Genomic DNA, 26,044 nt, shown 5'->3' on the forward strand with positions numbered 1-26,044 from the left:
AGTCATAGCACGGATCCTGTTTGCAGGATATTGGAGAAAAATTGGACTAGCCATGTCTTAGCAAAGGCTGTTCCAGCTGTTGTGCTTGGTGGCAGACAGCTGGGTGCCCATGGGCACAGCCATACCTGCTGGGCAGGGGTGCACAAATTGCGCACGTAGTAAAGGAGACAGTTACACACACAGGAATTGGAAAACGGGTTGCATGTCAACAGTGCATATAATAAATCTGAATGAGCAGACTATGACCAAGTAAAGAATTGTAGCATGATGTGTGTAACAGAAAAATTCAGTTCAAGTGAAATATAGTAATATTTTAATATATTTGCAAAACAAGACATGTCTTTGGGATGAAATATTTGGAGTGAGACCCGTTGCTGGTGCATGTCGCAGAATGCTCTTCAGTGTTGGGTTGTGAAGTTGGGACCTTCCTGCAGTTTTTATCCTGTTCATAATGGAAAACACTTGTTCACTACAATATGTAGAGCCAAATCTAGAAATAATCGCAACTACATTACTGTGTAGCTTTGGAAACTCTCCTGCATGAACTATCTTAAAAAACTGTTGTTGTAACATCTGTCTTTCAGCAGAGCACAATTTTACTGCATTCCAAAGGATCAGTATCAGGTGCAGCAGAAAAATTGTGTGCTAAATAATTTGAATTCATTTTCTAGGTTATGTAGGTCTTTAAAGCTGGTCTGGAAAGACAAATGGAGTTGCACAATATCTTGTTGAAAAGCCACGAACATGAGTCTAAAGGTAATTGTAGTGATGGAAGGCTTTTGAAAGAGTTAGATTTCAGGTAGCCAGCTGCAAACAAATGCAGCTTGTCCCTGAATGCAATTATTTTGTCATATTTGAGAGCACATGTGAGCAGCTTGGTGTGGAGGAGATAACAATGGAAACGAAAGAAACATGTGGAATCTGTACCATCATTTTTAACTCATTATGTACATAGTTGCAGTTTCTTATTCAGGTAACAGCACTATGGCTTTGATTGATGATTGTAAAATGTTAATTGTATTCTAAAAATTACTTCTTTTGAAAGTGAAATGGAGGAATCCCTACTTAAGGGTCTGGAAATATTAATTCCAGATATAAAACTTGAGCAAGCCCCAGTTTCAGTGCATTTAAACACACAGCTTTGAATAAAAGTTGTCTACAGCTGCTTTCATGAACAGATGACGCTACAGTTCGAGTTTTGGTCATTGGATGCCTTGATGTTGTAAAAATTATAATAAACTTGTATAGAATAACCCAAGAGAATATGAACAATGTAGGAAAAAACAGATTGCTACTTACCATAAAGAAGACATGTCAAGTTGCAGACAGGCACAATTAAAAGGCACTACATAAAGCTTTCAGCCACATCCTTCATCAGTGAAAAACACACACAGACACACACAACTACCAACTCCAGTATCTCGGGCTGAGATGTTGGAGCTGCTGGTCACGTACATGTGAGGTGTGCGTGCTTAAGTGTGTGTGCCATTTACTGACAAAGGCTGTGGCCGAAAGCTTCACACGAGCGTCTTTTAATTGTGCCTGTCTGCATCTTGACATGTCTTCTTTATGGTAAGTAGCAATCTATCTTTTCCTATATTGCTAATATTCCTTCTTGGAGTTTCCAAGAGAATATGGCTTAGAAAGGCTGATACAAGCCAAAGCTTTCACTCAAATGTGTGCTTTCAAGCTGAAAATATGTCCTGACCTGTGCATTTATTTCTGTGCTGAGAATTTTTAATATAATTCACACACTTTCACCAACTTACCTTGTCGCAATGAGTAGCTTCTCAGCAGAAAAAATAGGAAGTCGAAAATCTGTGTCTTGCTTTGTCAGAGCAGTTGATATTAGTTGCTAAAAAAAAAAGTGGAAATTGTCTGGACTCATTCTACAGAATTTGTCCAATTTGTGTTCATGTTGAGAGAGCTCATGAGAAACCACAGTCACACTATGTTTCATATTAACTGCATTGTACAGGAGCACCCAGTAATTTCTTTTCTTTTTCAGTTGCTTGAGCTTTATATATTGATAAGCCGCAATATCGTCCTCTTCAGAAGAGCTCATGATTGCAACTGGGACAGAATTGTTATTCATGCTATCGCGTATCCTACCACCCATCATATCAATCCAGTGGGAACGCAAGTGTTGCTCCAATAAGTGTTGCATCATACGATCTTTATTGCAACGAATCTTATCACACATCATATCATCTCAATGTAAACTGTGCCAAATTGTTTCTTATTGTTTATCCTGCAAAGGGTAACACAATAATTGATGAATATTGTACGGTTTTTGGGCCAACTGCATGAAAAATACATCACAAGATACCCAGATTGGAAAAAAGAAAGGATCAAATCCTGTAGCATGGTATGCCTGCTAATAAAGATGCTTCGGCAATGGACACACTAAGGGATCAGAAGTACAAATTGTTCGGACATTAGTCTTATTCACCATATTTGGCAGTTTCTGATGTCTAGATATTTCCACGTACAAAACAATCTTTGAATCCAATAGAAATTGTGTCATCTGAAGTTAAGTATTGTGCAGATCATATATAATCACTAGAGACTGGATTATATGCATTTGCATTTTGCATATTCATTTGCATATTTGCCTCCTTTTCACCGGTTATTTCATATTTTAACTAGAAACTAGTGACGATGCATATTTTCGCTCTATATATACAATATTTTAAAAACTTAAGACGGCTGTCTCTAGCCTGATCTAATTTTGATGTCTCAAAGATTGACCGTGACCTAGAACTGCATGGAATCACTAACAAAGAGGCCACTGCTGAGCGAAATCATTACAGAAGAGGGGCAGGAGCAGGAACAGGCAGACAGAGTCAATGCTCCTGCGCCCGTGCCCCTGGATAATCCCCTCCGCTGTCATACCGTATGCTTTGACAACAATGAAATTGAACAACACGAGCTTTTAGTCACATGTCCATTGTTTCAGTTCAGCTTTCTATTTACTTGTACACAGTTGAACATGTTTATGACGTGTAGTGTGCATGTTGTGCATAATGCTGCCTGAAAAAAGAAACATTGTTTTGTGGATAGCTGACCATCCTGGAACATTTACACATGATGGAACTGTTTTATATTGTCGAGTTTGTGAGAAAAATGTTTCGTGAAAAAAAAGTTTCAAATAGACCAGCACGTTAAGACAACTCATCATATCGCAAGAATGCAGAAGAAAGGACCACGACAACAACTTCTGACAACAGCAAGTTGCAGTAGCAGGGATTTGCCCAAAGATAACCAAAAAAAGTCGGTTTAACATGGATCTCTGTGAAACATTCATTGCAAGCAATATTTCACTTCTCAAACTTACAAAACCTATCCTCAAAGGCTTCCTGCACAAATATTGCTTAAATCAAAATATACCAGATGAATCAACATTGCGTAAAAATTACATATCGACAATTTACGTAAATGTTCTGGAAGAAATACACAATGAACTCAAGGACACCATTATCTGGATTTCAGTTGATGAAACTACAGACACTGTGGCTGTTACATTGCAAATTTAATTGTTGATGCTTTAAAAGAAGAGCCTCCTCCTTCCTATTTAGCGATCTGCAAAGAACTTGGAAAAGTAAATCATTCTATGTTCGCCAGATTTTTGAATGAGGGTATTAGAAAAATATTTCCAGAATCTTCTGCAGATGGAAGGGTGTTTTTGTTTATTTCAGATTCTGCTCCTTATATGATCAAAGCAGGAAAAGCCCTCTGAGGATTTTATCTCAATTTGATTCATGTGACGTGCTTTGCTCATGGAGTACATTACCTTCTTGCTGAAGAAGTATGTTCCACATTTGTGAATTTAAATAAACTGATTTCATCCACAAAGAAAGTGTTTCCAAAGGCTCGTGCTCGCATCAAGAACTACAAAGAAAAACTACCAAATGTGTCTTTTATCTCCTGAACCAGTGGTAACTTGTTGGGGTAATTAGGTAGAAGCTGTGTCGTTTTACAATGAACATTTCAAGGCCATTATAAGGGTAGTAAATGACTTCGATAGTGCAAAGGCTTTGGCAGTTTGCCAGTGCAAGGAAGCTTTTAATGATTCTGGTATTAAAAAAGCCATTGCTATGAGTAGCACTCATTTTTCCCATATACCTGCAAGTATTAAAATGCTTGAAACTTGAGGTTTGGCATTGAATGAATCTATTCAGTTAATGAATAACATTATTCTAGTGAACTCCTCATTGCCAGAGGTATACCCAAGAAAACTTTGAAAACATTTTAAACAACAACCCAGGCTCTGAATTCTTGTGCAAAATTGATAGTTTTATTAAAGGGACAGGTGAACTTTTATCAGAAACAATAAGTGCCAACATAGCACCCAAATTCAAATACTGCTCAGCTACCTCAGTTGTTGTACAATGGTCCTTTTTTGCTTATAAAAATGTTTTGAGTGATCAAAGTAGTATTAATTAAAAGTTAATGCTGTTCGAAAAAATTCATGATTGTAGGTTGTTTTTTTTTTAAATAAAATATTATGGAGTTTTTGAGCGTGCCCCTCTGCATGCGATATATCTCAAAGTTGGTCCTGTACATATCGGTGGTTTCGCAGCAACTCACTCATGTCGCATCTGCTTGTTACCGACAACAATAGCAAAAAAGGAACAATTCTTGCAACATGGTATGCGTCCCCATTTTTCAAATTTTTAGAAAATAATCCCAGAAAGGCCACCTTCCTAACCTCTACCAGAAAGTATTCAGAAAATGATACCAGTGTTCTAAATGTACCAATTTTTTCCTTGGGCAGCACTCTTCCTCGTAACTGATATGCACAAGTTAGACTTTGAGATACAATGCATGCAGTAACCACCATGTCCTTCAATTATTTGATCTTGCATATTTTGACACTTTTCATGCATATTTGCATGCATATTTTTAGCTTTTTATTATGTGTATAATCTTGTCTCTAATAATCACAATTCAGGGATGGAATTTACTTCCTGGAAAAACATAGACCTACCAGGAGACTGTGATAAAAAATGTGAGAACTTTATGGATATCACTTTCACTGATAATATAGTGTAACTGAAAAGGTAAAAAATATATTCACCAAGCAGCAGCAGGAGAAAACACATATAAAGGTATTTAAATTTGCAAGCTTTCGGAGCCAGTGGCTCCTCCTGGGAGAAGGGTTTAAGGGGAAGGAAGAAACAGGACTGATGAGGTTTTGGAAATTGGGAGAGTTTGGAAAAGTTGCCCAGAACCACGGGTCACGGGTGACTTACCGGATGGGATGAGAAGGAAAGACTGATCACCCCTGCCTCTAGCTTTCCACTCCTATTAACTACACTATGTTTTGTTAGTAATCTCTGTCTTGCTATGAATCTTATCACGTATCATATCACCTCAATGCGAACCACGCCAAATTGTTTCTTACTGTTTATCTTGCAAAGGGTAACACAATGACTGGTGAATCTTGTACGGTTTTCAAATTTTGTCCGATGCAATCCCCAACAATCAGTGTTTCCTTCCCATCACGTCTGGTGAATCTCCCCGGACCCAGGGTTCTGGGTGACTTTCCCAAACTTTTCCCTTTTCCTAAATCTAACCAGCCCCTTTTATTCATTCCTCTTCCTTCCACTCCAACCCTTCTGGCACAAGGAATCACTAGCTCAAAAAGTTTGCAAATTTCCTTAATCTTTATATGTGTGTGTTCTCCTGCCACCCGCTCGGTGAGTGGTTTCCAAACAAAGAATGTCAAGCCATATCTAGGATTAAGACCTGATAGTTGATATTTCCATTAGGGCAACTGTTGTACACATTGATCAAAAATATTTACTAATAACTTTCTCTGTAGCTCTGTTCATGAATTACTTTGGCTTGTTTCCCCCTGAATGAAGACTCAGTTAAATGGATTATGATTTTAAACAAATTATAAGCTGCTGAATGTGAGAATCACTACATACACCTATGTTTCAGAAAAGACTTGGAGGTGTGTGTGTGTGTGTGTGTGTGTGTGTGTGTGTGTGTGTGTGTGGGGGGGGGGGGGGGGGGGAGGGGGGGGGGGAGAGAGAGAGAGAGAGAGAGAGAGAGAGAGAGAGAGAGAGAGAGAGACAGTGTGTGTGTGTGTGTGTGTGTGTGTGTGTGTGTGGGCGCGCGCGCACTTCTACTTCTGCATGATCAATGTTTTTGCTTCCATGATTTATATTTAGACAGTGTACCAGCTAGGTAAAATAAAGTTGTAATGCAGAATTCAAAACACTGCATACCACTTTTTGTTTTATTTAAGCATTGTATTACTCTCAAGATTATCTCCTTTCATTTGATTCACTGAATTATGATTTAATCCAAAGCTTGTGACACAGAAATATTTGATTTTTCCTCATTCACATCCAGTATTAGACTGTTTGTCAATTACACTTGGATATGCAAATATTTAAGATCCATAATAATTGGTTAAAACAAGTTTTATGAAAAAATTCATCATTTATTTTTTAAACAATCAGTTAGATCTACAGCAGCACAAGGCTATTGCTGCATCTGAAATACTGCACTTACTGATACAGTAACAAGTGCTCTTGAACATCTCCAGCTTACTGGCTGAACAGATGTATTTCATAGAAAAATACGATAATTTATTTATATTTTTCTTTCTTTATTCCTCATCTCCTCATCACTTTGCTGGGTGGTGGCATCAAATCCTGATCATTGACACCAAATCGATGATGTTCAATGAAGTCCAGAAGCTTTTCACTTGTAACTGGATCACGTATACTGTTGCACACAGCTGAAACAACAATTTGTTTTAATCGCTGTGTAAATTAGCATACAGATTTTGTTCTTAACAGTAACTTAATTAAAAAAACTGGGATACAAAAATATCTACTTTTATTAATATATAGTTTCAATTAATTTTTGAGACCAAAGAATTTATAAGGAGATCCATAAATGATAAAATACATGCATATAATGCATGCAGTTTAGTATTGGAGGGCAGCGTGGAGGGTAAAAATCGTAGAGGGAGACCAAGAGATGAATACACTAAGCAGATTCAGAAGGATGTAGGTTGCGGTAGGTACTGGAAGATGAAGAGGCTTGCACAGGATAGAGTAGCATGGAGAGCTGCATCAAACCAGTCTCAGGACTGAAGACCACAACAACAACAACAACAATGAATGACCTAACCTTGCAGCATTAGAATTCTCTCTGTGAATAAACTGCTTACGTAACAGTTCAGTATAAGAGTCCAATTTGTTTTTTGTGAAATACAAATAATGGATGTACTAAATGAAATCATTCACATTGTGTAGCTGAAGTGTCATACACACTAATTAATGTTAAACACATAATATGGGAACATGTAGAGTGTATAACAAAAGAATCATTAAAAAGAGAATTAAGAATGCAATTAAATGACATGGAGTGACATAATGAAGACAGCAAGTTTGGGTGGAAAAATGTGTATTCGAGTTAGGATAACATAGAAGTCATAAAAATGGAGACAAGTTTTTGTCTTCTACAGTGAGATCTGAGAAGATTAGTTTCTTGTTTGTTTCAGTTTCAATGTTGAAATGTATTTCCGTGGCCTGTGTTGATATTTGTGTAAACAGCTGTGGTCAGATAACATAAGACAAGGAATGTCAATTCTGAAAATAGATAAAACTAGCAAAGTCTTCCACAAGAGATCTAATTAGCCCACAATATAGAAACATGCAAGTTTCAGATATATAGCTACACACAAGGCCAGGTCATAATCAAACAATTGCAGCAAAAATGATTACAAATCAGACTCGATATACAAACTGAACTGTAACAAACACTCATCCGACACAGCACACACACAATGTGCTCTATGCGCTACATGACTTTAATTATTATACAACAGAAAACAACAGCACACAAAACACACAAGAAGAGGAAACCCATAAAACATGAAAACATGGCATACACTGTCATTTAACAACAAAGTTACCCATGGAGTGAGAAACATCATGACAAAGACGAGGAATAAAAGTAACATCCAGAAACCCATTTTAAGTTAATGCTTCACAATTGCTAAATATGTATAGGAATTGGATATATGTCCTAATCTCCTCCTGTTCTCCCACCTATACCCCTCTCCTCTTCCCTCCCTCTGTCCATCTTCTGCTACATGTTAATCTCTTGGCCCACAGTCTCTCTATCCATCTCCTGCTCCCTCATCTCTCTGTCCATATCCTCCTTCCCCTTCTTTAAATCCATTTTCTTCCCCCTTCTCTGTCCCTCTCCTCCTCCCTCCTTTCTCTGATCTTATTTACTGTTATTGAAAATGCAACCTTGATAGGGAACAGAAGTCAAAATGAATGTGTAAATCGGTTGGAACCATTAGCACATGAGGTATGAGAGAGACCTCTCCAGCTGCTAGATCTGTGAGGATAGTAGCTTAAATGACAGTATTTCACATGGTTTTAATCTACAAACAAGTAGGATTATAAAGTTAGCCATAAACACAACATTCCTGTTTTCTGTGAAAATTGACTGAAAAGGAAAACAAAACTGCATATTTTCACAGCATAGCTTAGGGTCTTCTTTTTCACAGACGGTTTAACAGAAAGTGTTTACTTTATAAGATGTCTATGCATCAAGTGGTTTGTGCACAGTCAGTCCGTCAGTGTGTCGGCCAAGAAGGTATTCATTTAACCGAAACTTTCCTTGAATTTGTGTGAATTGAAACAACACAATTTCAGTAAGAGCACGAATTTATTGAAATGAAATACATTGGAATTCATTGTTTTGACAATAATTTGTTTGTGTCTTTAATGTGGCCACCACAATGCTTAGTGATGAACAATATTTCTTTGTCTTTACTTCCGGATAGAAAATGAACAGTGCCGGTGGTTCAATGACCCTTGGGCATGTCACATACAACTGCCCATGGGAAAAACATGCCAATTTAAGATTTATTCCATACACACTGCCAATGATTAGCCTTGCGACTTATTAATCATTATTGCGAATGCAAGGCAAACTAGAAATTGGACATGCTTAAGCTGAAACCGCAAGTCAGTTGAAATCAGTGGTATTCTTGAAATCAGAACAACAACTTCATCTTTGAACTTTCCTATTGTTATCATTGCTTCAATCACATTGTTTACCAGCTTCTTAAGGAGTCTTGTTCCATTACTTAGTTTCGGTTGGTTGAGATTGTGTAGCACGTTTATCACTGAGCCGAACCACAGCTGCAAACTGTTCCGTGGAATTCCTGGCAAATCCAATGAATTTAGGAATTTGATTGGATAACTGATGACTTCATCTGGATCGGTAATAGAATTGATCGAATTACATGAATGCAATTAGCCAGAGATCTGACTTTGAATTTTTATGTTCACATTGTCTTCTTATTTTTTGCTGCCAACATGGCTTGTTCGTAGACCAAACAAGGTTTCTGTAATTTGCAAAAATATTCGGGAACACTTCTGTGATCAGTTCTTTTTCGATGTTGTGAACTGATAAAAAATATGTGGGAATGAAATGAGATCACTGGAAGTGGGCAACTGAGTCCCTGATCACCAAGATAATTGGATAGAAAGTGGTCTCCATGTCTTAAAGCACACCAACGCCCAGTATCAGTACAGTACAAAAAAGTAATTACACACAGAAACATCTCATCAATGACAAAACAAACTGTCACCAGTGGCATTATAATGCAAAGTGCAGTATGGTAACCTGGAAACTGTGCTGTCAAACACAGCTAAAAATCTATGAATGATTGTGACAAAAATGTAAGTGTATGACACAACAAAAAATGCAACAAAATATATCAGGAAACCTGAAAACCATATTACTCAGCTCTTAGCAAATTCAATTTGTCAAAGTTGACATGTGATAAGGTTTTCTTGGCTCAACGTACATTTTTATGGAGTTACAATTTACATATAATTTTATCTGAGCTTATTTGTAGCATGGATGGGTTGCTGTATTTACACACACCAAAAAAAGTTTTGCATCACCCCGGTTCCCAAAACTCCTGAAGACAGAAGTTGACTGTGGATATCACATCACAGACACAGACCTTTTGACTGTTCAGGGATGTCACTAAACCTGCCCAAAGATGTAAACAGCCTTGCATGAGCAGCACCTATTAGATAGAGGGATTCCGACAGCTGATCAGTTCCAGTCATTCCACCAGGAAGGAGGTACACGGCTCACGTTGTCTGTAGTTCAACCATGCCTAGACGGTCAATACTGCAGTTCGATCTTGTCTGTATTATTACTTCATACCAGGAAGGGCTCTCAACAAGGGAAGTGTCCAGGTGTCTCAGAGTGAACCAAAGCAATGTTGTTTGGACATGGAGGAGATACAGAGAGGCAGGAACTGTCGATGACGTGCCTCGCTCTGGCTGCCATAGGGCTACTACTGCAGTAGATGACCGCTGCCTACGGATTATGGCTCACAGGAACCCTGACAGCAATGCCACCATGTTGAATAATGCTTTTCGTGCAGCCACAGGACATCGTGTTATGACTCAAACTACCGTATTTACTCGAATCTAAGCCGCACTCGAATCTAAGCCGCACCTGAAAAATGAGACTCGAAATCAAGGAAAAAAAATTTCCCGAATCTAAGCCGCACCTAAAATTTGAGACTCGAAATTCAAGGGGAGAGAAAAGTTTTAGGCCGCACCTCCAAATCGAAACAAAGTTGGTCCATTGCAATATGAGACACAATTTAGGTCTAATGAATGATGATACAGCTACAGTAGTTTGGTTCGAGTCGTAAGCTTAGCAGTTAAGCTTTACCAGGTAGCCATTGCTATGCGTCAGGTGCTCCGTCCCTATTTATACGAGTACCCTTCCTTTTTCGCATACTTCTTCTGGTTTGAATTGATTGTTTATTTTTCTTTGATCTGATAAGTGCCGTTCTCTTTGTTATAGGTGTTTACGTCACACTAAGCTGAAAATGCATTACTGTACTGTGTCATGCATTGTTTGTCGCATTCTGATAATGAGTGTTTACGACCTGTCGCCGCTCGCGGCATGCCTTGCTTTTGTGGACGCTACTGCCGCTTACAATTAAAAAAAAGAAAAAAGAGAGTCAATTGCCGTGCTTCATTTCTGACTGTATCACTATTAGGCATAAGAATAATACGAATATAAACATGGGATGATATCTATATTTTTCCACATTTGCTGTTGTCTCACTCTAGTTTTGTAGTTTATTTGGCAGACAGGATTTAAATGAGTTAGCAGCAAACACGAAATAATACATGGCAAAATGTTTATATTTGTATTATTCCTATGATGAAGAGAATACAGCATGCAATTCACAATTCATAAAAGTTCCTATAAGGAACCATCTCTTCTCACAGGTAGGAAAAAATTCAGAACGTAGAGTTGGCCATATTGACAAACACCCCAAACAGTCTTGCCAGTCGGATTTTCGTAGTACATTGAAATGCTGCTACATTCGAAGAGGCACAATGCGGAATTTGTATTTACTTCGTTGGATAATGTAAGAACATGCAGTGGTCGAAACTTGAGTCAGAGAAAAAAGCTAGTCTTCCACCTTTTTTTTTTTAATTTATTTACTGACGCAGAGGGTTAGGCGCCAGTATTTATCTTTGTGCCTGCAAAGCATGGCTGTGTAGCGCTACATATATTCGACAGCAGAAGTTAGTTGTGGCGGCACCTACCAACAATTTCCAGAACGTCTGCTTACTTTGCACTCGATTCTAAGCCGCAGGCGGTTTTTTGGATTACAAAAACCAGAAAAAAGTGCGGCTTGGATTCGAGTAAATACGGTATGTGCAATAGGCTGCATGATGCGCAACTTCACTCCCGACATCCATGGCAAAGTCCATCTTTGCAATCACAACACCACACAGTGCAGTAGAGACGGGCCCAAAACCATGCTGAATGGACTGTTCAGGATTGGCATCACGTTCTCTTCACCGATGAGTGTCGCATATGCCTTCAACCAGACAATCATCGGAGACGTGTTTGGAGGCAACCCAGTCAGGCTGAACGCCTTAGACACACTGTCCAGCGAGTGCAGCAAGTTGGAGGTTTCCTGCTGTTTTGGGGTGGCATTATGTGGGGCCGACATATGCCGCTGGTGGTCATGGACGGTGCAGTAACGGCTGTACGATACGTGAATGCCATCCTCAGACTGATAGTGCAACCATATTGGCAGCATATTAGCGAGGCATTCGTCTTCATGGACAACAATTCACGCCCCCACCGTGCACGTCTTGTGAATGACTTCCTTCAGAATAATGACATCACTCGACTAGAGTGGCCAGCATATTCTCCAGACATGAAACCTATTGAACATGCCTGGGATAGATTGAAAAGGGCTGTTTACGGATGACGTGACCCACCAACCACTCTGAGGGATCTACGCCGAATCACCATTGAGGAGTGGGACATTCTGGACCAACAATGCCTTGATGAACTTGTGGATAGTACGCCACAACGAGTACAGGCATGCATCAATGCAAGAGAATGTGCTACTGGGTATTAGAGGTACAGTAATCTGGGCCACCACCTCTGAAGGTCTCGCTGTATGGTGGTACAACATGCAATGTGTGGTTTCCATGAGCAATATGCTGCAGTTGTGCCCGTGGCAGCGTGCAGAGATATGGCCAGGACAGGATGGTATGCTGCTAGGCACAGCATCAGGAGAGCAGTGCTGAAGGGGAAAAATGGGAGAGGAGAGAAGTAGATAGAGAGAAAGTATATGTAGCTGGGAGACTTCCCACTTGCACAACTCAGAAAAGTTGGTGGTGATGGTGGAAAAAATACAGATGGCATGATCTGTGAAGCAGTCACTGATGGCAACCACATTGTGTTGCATGACATGTTTGGCAACTGGGTGGTCCAGCTGTCTCCCGAACACAGTCTGACCTAGACTGTTCAAGCGAACAGACAGCTTGTCAATGGTCATGCCGACATAGGATGCTGCACAAGGGTGGCCATTCAAGTGGTAAACTAGATAGTTGCTTTTGAAGGTGGCCTGCCTTTGATAGTGTAGGAAATGCCTGTGACAGGACTGTAGTAGGTGGAAGAGAGTGTATGTACATGACAGGTTTTCCAAGTAGTTGCTTTGCAGGTATATGCGCAACAGGACAAGAGGTTGGAAGTGGGATGGAATATGGATAGAAAAGGATATTTGTGGAAGTTGGGAGGGCTGTGGCATACCAATGTGGGAAGGATGGGGAGGATATTCCTCATTTCATGGCATAATGAATGGCAGTCGAAACCCCAATGGGGAGAACATTTCTTGACAAAATGGGCTCAGTAATTCCTGTGGTGTCACCGCCAGACACCACACTTGCTAGGTGGTAGCTTTTAAATCGGCCGCGATCCATTAGTATACGTCGGACCCGCGTGTCGCCACTGTCAGTAATTGCAGACCGAGCGCCATCACACGGCCGGTCTAGAGAGACGTACTAGCACTCGCCCCAGTTGTACAGCCGACGTTGCTAGCCATGGTTCACTGACAACTACGCTCTCATTTGCCGAGACGATAGTTAGCATAGCCTTCAGCTACATTTGCTACGACCTAGCAAGGCGCCATATTCAATTTATATTGAGATTCTATTAATGTATCATCAAGAGCGATGTTCTACAAATGAGGATTAAAGTTAAATATTCCAGAAGCTACGTACTTTTCTTTATAGCATTCATTATGTATCCTGTTTCAGACCTCACACCAGCCTGTGTGAGTTTAAGCGCATGCCTTTCGGCTTCCTCTCATTGTGTCTGGGCTGTCTTGTCTAGACACAACATATTTGACGACGAGTCTCAAACGGGTCTTCTTCTTCTTTCTACTTGCTTACTTTACTTGTGTCATGGCTTCGCCACAATCTCCAGATGTACTGTCTGAATTTTATCGCTTGCAGAATCAGCAGACGCAGGCCTTATTGGATGCCCTTGGACAGCTCGTCCAGGGTCAACATGCAATGCAAAACGATGCGGCTGCCGCCGCTCCACCGCTACCGCAGCCACAACATGCTGTTGCACCACCTTTTAGGCCTTTTGATGCAGCAATGGAAAGCTGGACGGAGTGGTCACGCCAATTTGGATTCCATCTCGCCGCCTACAGAATTCAAGGTAACGAGCGGCAGCCTCATCTCCTTTCTTGTGTAGGTGTGTCCACCTACCGTGTGATAGTGAAATTGTTTCCCCGACGCGACGTAGCAACTCTGTCCTACGAAGAAATTTTGTCTGCATTAGATGCCTATTTCAAAGAATCAGTTAATGTAGTTGCAAAACGGTATACGTTCTTTCGTACAAAACGTACGGCCGGTCAAACTAATAAGGAGTGGGTTGCGACATTGCAAGGCCTTACAAGGGATTGTGCTTTTGAGTGTGAATGTGGACTCCCTTATTCAGATACTATGGTGCGTGATGCAATTGCACAGAACGTTTCTGATGTTCGCATAAGGGAACAGATTTTGAAACTAGTCAATCCCTCCCTTCAACAAGTGATAGACATATTGGATCGGCAAGACACACTTGACTTTGCTCAGGAATCATTTGCACCTTCGCCAGCTGTGTGTCACATTAACCGGCCCGCCGGGCGAGCTGCACGGAACTGTAAACAGCCCTCGCGCACGTCCGCGCAGCCACGTGTGCTGCGCAAGCACGCAAATGCAGTGAAATCATGCCCGCGGTGTACTACTAGACATTCGCGTGAGAATTGCCCGTCACGCCAAGCTATTTGCTTTTTCTGTAATAAGAAAGGTCATGTTCAGAGTGTTTGCCAGAAAAAGCTTAGATCGGACACTCACAACCATTCCAGGCCCTTTGCTTCGTGCCGGAATCGGAATCGAACCAAGAATACTCAGGCTCGTGAACCTTCGCCCACGGAAATTCATGTAGTAAATTCCACTCCGCCCAGTGCCACTCTCTCTGCCAATGACTGTGTTTGTTCCACGAAAAGTGTGCGTCGCCATCGACGGAAATCCCGTCAAGTCGCAAGTGCTTCTTTCCCAGAAACAGTTCACGTTGCACGAAACAGTCGCTCTTGTCGTCAGCAGGACAATAAACTTTTTGTAGACTTGGAAATTAATGGCAACGTGATACCATTCCAGCTTGATACCGGAGCTGCGGTTTCCCTAATCAATCACGGCACGTACAAACAGCTGGGCAAACCTCCGTTGCGTGCCGCAAATGTTAAGCTAATTACATATTCCGGACAGCAGATCCCTGTGTTAGGACAGTGCAGCCTTCTTGCAACGTACAAGGGACAAACAAAACTTGTGTCATTTTACGTCCTTCGTTCTTCTTCTGCAGTGAACTTGTTTGGTTTGGATTTATTTCAGTTGTTTAACTTGTCTATAGTCAATCAGGTCCTATCAGTGAACCAGACTGTGCCTTCAGCCAGTGTTTCTCATCTATGTGAAGAATTTGCAGACATTTTTGCACCGGGCCTTGGTTGCGCTAAGAACTATGAAGCACATTTGGAACTGAAAGTAAACGCGCAACCGAAATTTTTCAGAGCGCGCAATGTTCCCCACGCATTGCGTGCTGAGGTCGCAAGAACATTAAATGATTTAGAATCACAAGGTGTAATTGAACATGTGCAGGCTTCTCTCTGGGCCTCACCCTTGGTAATTTTGCAAAAACCTTCGGGAAGATTGAGACTTTGTGTGGACTTCAAGGCAACAGTGAATCCACAGCTTGTGACTGCAACTTTTCCCTTGCCCCGCCCGGAAGATCTTTTTGACAAACTGTGCCCGGGTAAATATTTTTCAAAGTTGGACCTAGCAGATGCGTACTTGCAACTCCCGGTGGACGAAGAATCCCAGCGCGTATTGGTGGTTAACACGCATCTTGGTTTGTATCGATTCAAAAGACTGCCATTCGGGTGTGCATCCGCCCCTGCATTGTTTCAGCAATATTTACAAACTGTTTGTGCGTCGGTCCCTACTGCAGCAAACTATCTGGACGATATTGTGATCTCCGGAAAGACGGCAGACGAACATTTAGCCAACCTCCGAACATTATTTCAGGTCTTGCGACAAAATGGTCTTCGCTTGCGGAAGGACAAATGTGTGTTTTTTGCTCGTGAATTGCCATATCTGGGACATGTACTCAATGCCCAAGGCATACATCCCAGTCCAGAGCACCTTCGTGCCATACAAGACTTGCCTTCGCCGCAGAATTTGAAGCAGCTACAGAGTGTGCTGGGTAAAATAAATTATTACCATCACTATATTCCCCATGCCTCTTCCATTTCAGCTCCGCTTCATCGCTTACACCGTAAAGGTGTTCCGTTCGTCTGGTCGACGGAATGCGAACGCGCCTTTCGCCAGCTGAAATCGGCGTTGCTTTCTAATACTTGCCTTATGCCATTCGATCCCCGGAAGCCCCTTTTGTTGATGGTAGATGCATCGGATTTCGGGATCGGGGCAGTGCTTGCGCACAAAGAGGGTTCGCATGATCGCCCTATTGCCTTTGCGTCCAAATTGCTCTCGTCAGCGCAAAGAAATTATTCACAGATCGAGAAAGAAGCTTTGGCTCTCGTATTTGTTGTATGGTCGTCACTTTACCATCATCACAGACCACAAACCTTTGACATCACTTTTTCATCCGAACAAGCCTGTACCTCCACGTACAGCGCAGAAATTCATTCGCTGGTCTATTTTCCTCTCGCAGTACCGCTACGATATCTTGTATCGGTCCACTGCTAAGCACGGAAACGCCGATGCGTTGTCCCGTTTGCCTGTTGCTGAGGATAGAGCACTCGATTCTTCTGAACTTGCTTGCATGTTCATTGATGCGGAAACCGATGACATGGTAGAATCATTTCCAATTGATTTTCGTCGTGTAGCTGCAGCCACAGCTGCAGACCCTGTCCTTGCTACTGTTTTGCGTTTTGTTGCTACGCAATGGCCCTTGTCAGAGTCACGGATCGAGGATCCGTTGGTTCGCCAATTTTTTGCTCACAAGGAGAGACTTTTTGTACGACGTGGTGTTTTGCTGTTGCGTTCTGATAATGATCAGTCCAGGGTCGTGGTCCCCCGTTCGTTACAGTCCTGTGTCTTACGGCTTCTCCACCAAGGACATTGGGGTATAGTGCGCACGAAACAACTTGCTCGTCAGCACTGTACTTGGTTCGGAATCAATGCTGCGATTACGACGATGTGCTCTTCTTGCATGGCATGTGCCGAACAACAATCCGCACCACCGCAGAAATTCTTTGCATGGCCGAAAGCCACTTCCCCTTGGCAACGCTTACACATCGATTTTGCTGGTCCATTCTGGAATGCTCGATGGTTGGTTGTGGTCGATTCCTTCAGTAATTTTCCATTTGTTGTCCCGATGTCTTCCACGACGTCTTCTGCCACAATCCAAGCGTTGTCCGCTATCTTTTGTATTGAAGGTCTTCCACTGACTATTGTTTCCGACAATGGCTCACAATTCGTGTCCGCAGAATTTCAGTCATTCTGCAAGGCCAATGGTATTCAACATCTGACATCCGCGCCGTTTTCGCCGCAGTCAAACGGTGCCGCTGAGCGATTGGTCCGGACTTTCAAGTCACAGATGTTGAAATTGAAAGAGTCGCATTCTCGAGAGGACGCGTTATTGCTCTTTTTGTCCCCGTATCGCTCTCAGCCTCGCGATGGTCGCTCGCCGGCTGAGTTGCTCCATGGTCATCCTCATCGAACCTTGATGTCTTTGCTACATCCGCCGCATCAGGTTCCTGTGCAGCGGCAGCCACCTGCTTTTGCTCCTGGCGACGTTGTATACTATCGCAACTATCGAGGTTCACGGCGTTGGCTCGCAGGGTGCATTCTTCGCTGCCTCGGCCGCGCTATGTATCTGGTTTTGGGGGCCTCTGGTGAGGTGCGTCGGCATCTCAATCAGCTGCGCCTCTGTCGTCGCCTGGGTTCTGCCGCTCCCCGTCTGCTTTCAGCGACGGTGCCGTCCGGTCAGCGCCCTGGGGACCCATCTACTGGCTCGCCTCATCCCCAGGTGTTACTGACGCTGCCTTCCATTTTGCCCCATGGCGTCGCGCCGCCGCCGCAGCCGGCGACGACCGCAGTGGACGCATCGCTGCAACCGCCGGGCGCCTCCCTGGGTCACGCACCGCCGATCGCTTCCCGTGACCAGTTGTCCTCCGCCATGGAACTCTTGCCTGCTCCGGACCATCTGTCGTCTTCGCCAGTCGGGTGCTCCGACTCGATGGAGGTCGACCCTTTGGCCCCTCCTGACTATCTACGGGCACATACACCGCATGTTGGCGTGCACCCTGGACTAGGTTTTCAGGCGTTTCCTAGCTCCCCTCGGACCGAATGGCCGGGTGCGGGTGGCACAGCCTCGCCTGTTGTTAGGCTCCCAACCTCGCCGCATACGTCAACATGGGGTCCTCCCCACGGCGGGTGGAAGCCTTATAACACAACCGTCCGCCGATTTGCGGGGGAGGAATGTGGTGTCACGGCCAGACACCACACTTGCTAGGTGGTAGCTTTTAAATCGGCCGTGGTCCATTAGTATACGTCGGACCCGCGTGTCGCCACTGTCAGTAATTGCAGACAGAGCGCCACCACATGGCCGGTCTAGAGAGACGTACTAGCACTCGCCCCAGTTGTACAGCCGACGTTGCTAGCCATGGTTCACTGACAACTACGCTCTCATTTGCCGAGACGATAGTTAGCATAGCCTTCAGCTACATTTGCTACGACCTAGCAAGGCGCCGTATTCAATTTATATTGAGATTCTATTAATGTATCATCAAGAGCGATGTTCTACAAATGAGGATTAAAGTTAAGTATTCCAGAAGCTGCGTACTTTTCTTTATAGCATTCATTATGTATCCTGTTTCAGACCTCACGTCAGCCTGCGTGAGTTTAAGCGCGTGCCTTTCGGCTTCCTCTCATTGTGTCTAGGCTGTCTTGTCTAGACACAACAATTCCAGTCTGTGAAGGCATATTTAGAGAGAGAGGACTGCTCATCACTGCAGATGCAACAACCATGGGTGGCTTGGCTATATGGAAGGGAATTTCGGTATGGAATGGTCGGTAATTGTAAAAATGGTGGTAATGTTGGTAGTTGGTAGGCTTGATGTGGACAGAGGTATTGAAGGAACCACTCGTAAGGTGGAAGCCAACATTGAGAAAGGTGGATTGTTGGGCTGAAGGAGGGCCAGGCGAATCTAATGGGGGAGGTGGTGTTGAAGTTTTTTTAGGAATGTGGAAGTGTGTCCTCACCCTCAGATACCCTACAGTCTACTTTTTAAATGTGTCTGACATCTGATACCTTGTTCATGTAGTGCATAGCGATCTACCCTAACTCGAATTGTTATTGTTATTCCACTCTGCATTATTATTCCAGAATTCCCTTTGTTTCAGATACTAAATTGAATTGAATTTTCAGAATAAAAATGCAGCAAATAAAGGAAGCAAAAGGAAACATAGAAATCTCAAAAATTAGACTGACAAAAAGTTGACAATGTCGAAGCAGGTAGGGCTCTAGAAGAAACACAAAGCTGTAGAAACATGCAATACTATGTGAAAATACATAAAATAAGGGCAAAGCAACCACTCACCTACAAAGGTTCGAAGAGTGGAGCACAGTAACACATAACTGACAACAAGATTCAAACCAGCTTTCAGAGCACTCGCTCTTTTACCATCAATATATCTTTTACCATTCATGCACACAACCACAAAGACTCCCAGACAAGTCACTCCGCTATAGGGGCGTGGTTGCCTTTCCCTTGTTTTATGTATTGCTCCCTCCAGAAATTTCCAATATTGTAGTATTAAGGGAAATACATATGGCACCTACATGAAAATTAAAAAGAAGCAGGTGTATAAACATCAAAAGCTCTGATGACAAGACAGTGCTAAGCAAAGAAGGGAAGGCAGAAAGAAAAGCAAAAGGGTTATATGAGGAGAAACAGCTTTGTGGATAACATTGTAGATCAGGAAGAGCAAGTAGACAAAAATTAGATGGGATATATCTACCAAGAAGAGTTTGACAGGACACTGAAGACTAAAGTTGAAAAAAGACACCTGTAGTGAATGCCATTCCATCAAAGTTACTGAGAGCCTTAAGATAGCCAGCCATGATAAACTTGTTCTACCTGGTATGAAAGATATATGACAAGTGAAATATCCTCACACTTAAGAAAACTGTAATAATCCCAATTTCAAAGAAGGGAGGTGCTGACAGATGTGAATACTACCAAGCCATCAGTTTACTAATAAGTCATAGTTACAAAATACTGACATGAATTGTTTAGAGGAAATCAGTTTGACTTCTGGAGAAATGCACAAAAATACAAAACAATACTGTCCCTATAACTTACCTTAAAAGACAGGATAAATAAAGGCAAGTCTACATTTGTAGCATTCATAGACCAAAGAAAAGCTTTTGACAATGTTCACTGGAATATACACTTTGAAATTCTGAAGGTAGCAGTGATAAAATACACGGAGCCAGATGTCATCCACATGTACAGAAATCAGATCACAGCTATAAGAGTTGATGAACATGAAATGGAAGCATTAGTTAAAGGACTGAGACAGGCTTACAGTCTATCCCGAATGTTATTTGATCTGTAAACTGAGCAAGTTGTGACAGAAAGCAAAGAGAAATTTTGATAGGCAATTAAAGGTCAGGAAGAAATGAAAACTTTGAGGTTTGACAATTGCATTGTAATTCTGTTAAGGATTGAAAAGGACTTAGAAAAGCAGTTGATTTGTATAGTTATAAAACACGTGTAATGAAAACACCTCAGCTGAGGGAATCAGATAAGGAAATGAGACATTAAAACTAGTAGATGGGTTTTGCTAATTGGGCAGCAAGATAACTGACTATGGCCAAAGTAGAGAGGATATAAAATTGTGGCTGGCAACAGCAAGAAAATCATTTCAGAGAAAGAGAAACTTGTCAGCACTGAATATAAATTTAAATCTAAACACGTCTTTTTTCTAAGGTATTTGCCTGAAGTGTAACTTATTATGGAAGTGAAAAATGAACAATAAAAAGTTTACACAACAAAAGAAAAGAAGGTGCAAAACTTCCTGGCAGATTAAAACTGTGTCCGGGCTGAGACTCGAACTCGGGACCTTTGCCTTTCGCGGGCAAGTGCTCTACCAACTGAGTTACCCAAGCACGACTCACGGCCCGTCCTCACAGCTTTACTTCCGCCAGTACCTCGTCTCCTACCTTCTCATTCTGGAAAGAAAAGAAGCTTTTGAAATGTGGTGTTATAATATATATTAATTAATTAATTAGTACTAGCTGTAGAACTGATATCCCGACATCCATAAGCAACACAATATTTACGAATGAACCTTCATTAATGCCAACTGGAAAGATATTTCAATTGAGCTGTGTGAGATGTAAAACCAGCCAATATTATTTTCAGAGATAAGTTTTACAACAGATAAAAGTTGTCTATAGAACAGTCTGCTATATCGTCGCCGGCTGGGGTGGCCGAGCGGTTCTAGGCGCTACAGTCTGGAACCGCGCGACCGCTACGGTCGCAGGTTCGTATCTTGCCTCAGGCATGGATGTGTGTGATGTCCTTAGGTTAGTTAGGTTTAAGTAGTTCTAAGTTCTAGGGGACTGATGACCTCAGATGTTAAGTCCCATAGTGCTCAGAGCCATTTGAACCATTTTTTGCTATATTGTCCTAGAATCCTACACAATACACTATATAATGTGAGTGTACAGGGAATCCATCTGTTTCAACAGCTCTATAGATGGTGCACACTACTTGTGGCATTACTGAAATTGCAGGGCACCTCAAATGCCATTTTTCAACTGAACCTTGTTACAACTGATATAGGCTAGCTGAAATACCAAAACACCAAAACAAAAGGAGCTGATTGTAATCATGCAACACTAGAATTATTACTGTTGTGAGATTATTATTTTACTGGCAAAAACAATCATAATGGTAAAGATAAAACCCATGCAATTCAGTATTATATTTTCAAAAACTCATTACTTCTTTAGACTGAATGAACTTACCTTTGGCTGTGTCAAAACTGTTGGGGAATGACTTATCAGTCCTTTCTCTCATGAAGACCCACTGGTTATCTTGAAATCGGCATTCAATTATTTTGTTATCAAATTCCTTTAGAGTTTTGTTGATCTTAATTGCTGCAAATGGCCGGTCAAGACCACTTACGAAAAGTTGACCAACTTTTCGAGGTAGTATTCTGAAAAAGGTAACAAATTTACAAAAGTATATTTGGGCCTACACTTTCTTTACAATTTGATCCTTGGCAGTCAATTTCTAGCATCCTGAGAAAGTGGCCGTGTGTGTGTGTTTTTTTGTTTCTACTGCAAAAGAAGGACTTTGTTCAGAAGCTTTATTGTTTTAGCAGTCTTTTCCTTTGTGACTGTCTGTGATCAATGCCTGCTCTATACGGTGAGTAGCGATCTATTGTTCCCTAATTGTTGTTCACCCTTCTACTAACTTATATGTGAACTTAAACTTTTGTGCTGAGCCATTAAAACTTTGTATTCTTAATGTGAAAATTTAAAAACCAATTGCATTATTACATTGGGAAGTAAATAATTTTAACATTAATGGAATTTTCTGCTGTTGCTTGGCAGAAAATGCTAATGATATTAAATAACTATAGATAATTGAATGCACATATACAGTTCACTGTTGTAAACTTTAAAACCTCTGCCACAGATCATCAGTTACAATCTTTTGTTATATCTTTCTCTGGTTTCTAAAGAAAACACAGAAAATATTTGTCTGTCTAATGTACAACTAATTTTCTCAAGCAGTTGGCTGCAAAAGTTGCTTAAAAGTCTAAAACATATCCAGAGCAAGCTGACAAGCAGTCAAAAACATGTGACCAAAAAGTTCAAGTTTCATTTTTGGAGTGTGTACTCTGCAAAATCCTGTACAGTGAACAGCAGTGTGTACTTTGTGACTTTCCTCTTTTCCATTTATGTATGGAATGGGGGAAGAATGACTACCTATATGCTCTGAACTCACTATAATTTCTCTCATCATATTCTCACAGTTCATAACAGACATACTTTTCCTTTAGTAATGGTTCCCTATATCTGCCCAATAGGGTTTTACAAGAACAGCGGACTTTCTTTCTAAGCATCCCACTTAAATTACCTTAGCACCTATGTTACACTTTTACATGAGCTGGAATAAACTGTTAATGTGCTAGCAGTGTGTTTCTGCTGTCTCACCTATTTGATAAGGACTCAAAATGCTGGAGAGCACTCATATCTAATATGTGGTTTCCTTTAAAGATATACAACACTCACTCAGAATTCTTATAACAAAGCAGAGTATTCCACTCACTTTCATGACTACTGATTTCATGTGTTTACCATAATTCAAACTGCTCTATAGCATTATTCCTAGATAAGTAAGAATTTGACAGTTTCAACATATTTACCACTGATCCTTATAATTCAACCCTATCAGGTTCCTTCTCTTTTTCATGCACACCACCATGCATTTATCCAGTTGTAAAGGGAGCTGCCTAGCACTATGCTGTGTTATGAGCAGTTCTGTAAGGCGTGATATGGTTGCAGAATTTTAATAGTCAGCACTGTAGAAATGCTGGGGCCACGTAGCAATCTTTCACTTGGTATTATTCTACAAAGCCTACCATCAAGTGCCATACAAGAAACAGTAAATTGCCACGTTTTCCTAAGGACTTGATTAGGATCATTACTTTGTCTCATGTATCAATGGCTTTAGGTGTCTGGTTTGTTACTCAGTTTTTCAGTTCAGAACAAATATTGCTTTTTGAACATATCCTTTTGAGAATTAAGTGCAGAGTTATTACAACTTCACTGGATCAACAAATAGATTCTATAAACAATGTTACATCAACAGTAGGGTACTGGAGGCAACACCTAAGTTGGCAACAATAGACTTATTCAGTGGTGCCCCAAGTGTTTCACAGACATGAATTTGCAATTTATGGATATCTGGAAAAAGTAGCTACAGCAGCAATTGTAGGCAACCCTATCAAAACTGTCTTCCTTTCCTAGTTTAAAGGAAAATTAAGAACCAAGGGCAAATTATTTTTGTTACATTTCAAATCAAGCACCAACAGTGGTTTTGTTCCTTTCCTGCCAAGAAAATTATATGAACCAGCACAGGAATTATGTCCGGCAGTAGATTCTAGTAGCTTATAATTTCAGTAATCTGCAATTTGCTGGCCAAGCACTACAGCCAGCAAACTAATATAGTAGCCAGGAGACTGAAATTTAATCATTATGGCAAGTAATATGGTCAATTGCATGCATAATACCTACAAATCTATATGGTCCAACCTGACAATTCATTTTCACATGTAAAAAGTGGAATGTACCCTTTGCTGAATTGCTCGAACTGGACACATTTTTTTCTTTGCCCCTCAATAGAGAATTGCATTCAAAAGCACTCAATTCAACTGATCTTTATCTCAGCAAAGTGCTCCAATTAGCTACATCATTTGAAGCTGGTTCATCCACACAACAGGTTTTTAGGACAATGTGTTTAATAACAGACATTATGATCAACAGGTGAGAAAACTATATTTTCATACTCATAGAGTGCATTTCATGAAGACCTCCCATGAGAAGTGGTACGTTAAGACAAAGACTGGCTCCTGGTTATCTCACTGTCAACATCACAACATTTTTGAATCAGAACTGCAGTGTCACTGTTGGCCTCCAATCCGAGTAGCAGTTTATACAGGTCACATTTCTCCCACAACATCATCAATAAGTCATGACCTGAGTGTTATGAGAAACACATAAGCCATCACTCCAACACCGAGACACAGAATAAACGGACCAAATACCTGGATATGATGTGTCAATATCACAGCAAGCAGCACTTCTGCATATTATTTCTACTGTGGCCAGTAGCCAGCCAACATGACTCTGGCCAAACTGATGATTTCATTAATCATCATAACTGGCAAGGAGGGTTCCAGGTGGACAATGCAGGCACTGTGTTCCCTATTGATCTGCATTGCTCCCAAAAGTCACCTCACTGAAATTCCAGCTGCAAATCTTGTTTAACCTCTAGTCCTAAAAGTGGCAAGGCATATATGTTGTGAAAGGAGTGATCTGTAACACCGTGTAAGTGATTTATAAAAAGCCTTGCTAGTTTGGAATGGCATTTTATACTAGCATATGTGCTACTACGCTATTGGGCAAAATGAATTGTCACAGACAAATTGCCTAAAATGGCAATACTCAGTACCTTGTTGCTGAGAAGCCAACAGAAAGTTCTGAACTGTATAAGTTTTTCTGGAAGATAGAACATTGCATCATCTTTGAGGTGCACATTTGGAACAGTAGTATTTCTTCTTCTTCTTCTTCTTCTTCTTCTTCTTCTTCTTCTTTTGCTTCTTCTTATTCTGATATTATGGCTTACAACTGTACCCCTATCCTGTAGGCGAGTTGGTGACTTAATTAAAACCGCTTGACATAATGATACACTGTGGAGGAAACGTACATCTACTCCACAGTACATCATTATGTCAAGTGGTTTTAATTAAGTCACCAACTCGCCCTGCAGATGGCTGTATGGTTATCTTCAAAGATTTCCCCTGCAGATGGCTGTACATTTATCAGTCAAAATATTGCAAGAATAAATATTGCTGTCCTGGATTCATATCTGAAAACTATGGAATAAGGCTCTAAATTATTCGTTTCACCATTTAGGTAACTTGGATTCCCCTCCCAACACCAGTGGCTTTCAACTCCAGAGAGGGGACTATCTCTACAAAACAGGCTTTTCTTGTGCTTTCAACTTGGCTTCAACTTTTAACCTTGTTTCTTTGCCTTTGATTTTTAGAATCCCTGCTATGGATTTCCTTCTTCATCACTACTGTATAGTTATTTTCTCACTCTGCCTGCCCACTTATCTTTTTGCAAATCAAATTTGTTTCTTTTTTCATCAGGGAGTATTACCTTCTTTTCTTTCTCATACTGTATCTTTTTTCTGGCATCCTTTATCTTTTATACCCATCTGCAGCCTTTCATTTGACTTTGTTTTATCTTCAATATCCCAATTATGAACCCCTCATTATCGGCAGGATACTGCAAGTTGATGTTGTTATTAATTTATTTCTACATCAGA

The 26,044-nt window shown here is 41.2% G+C and overlaps 1 protein-coding gene across 1 annotated transcript in view; it reads right to left on the reverse strand.

Annotated features, from left to right (window-relative positions):
• Positions 1-6,222: 6,222 nt before the first annotated feature.
• LOC126094636 (mRNA-capping enzyme) overlaps positions 6,223-26,044 on the reverse strand; it is a 94,229-nt gene continuing 74,407 nt past the window's right edge. The window contains exons 12-13 of the mRNA XM_049909126.1: positions 21,946-22,136; positions 6,223-6,757 (exon numbers count right to left, since the gene is read on the reverse strand). Coding sequence (XP_049765083.1) covers positions 6,633-6,757; positions 21,946-22,136 — 316 coding nt within the window. The 3' untranslated portion in view covers positions 6,223-6,632. The remainder of the gene's footprint in view (positions 6,758-21,945; positions 22,137-26,044) is intronic.

The sequence above is a fragment of the Schistocerca cancellata genome, chromosome 8, assembly GCF_023864275.1.
Source record: "Schistocerca cancellata isolate TAMUIC-IGC-003103 chromosome 8, iqSchCanc2.1, whole genome shotgun sequence".
NCBI lineage: Eukaryota > Metazoa > Arthropoda > Insecta > Orthoptera > Acrididae > Schistocerca > Schistocerca cancellata.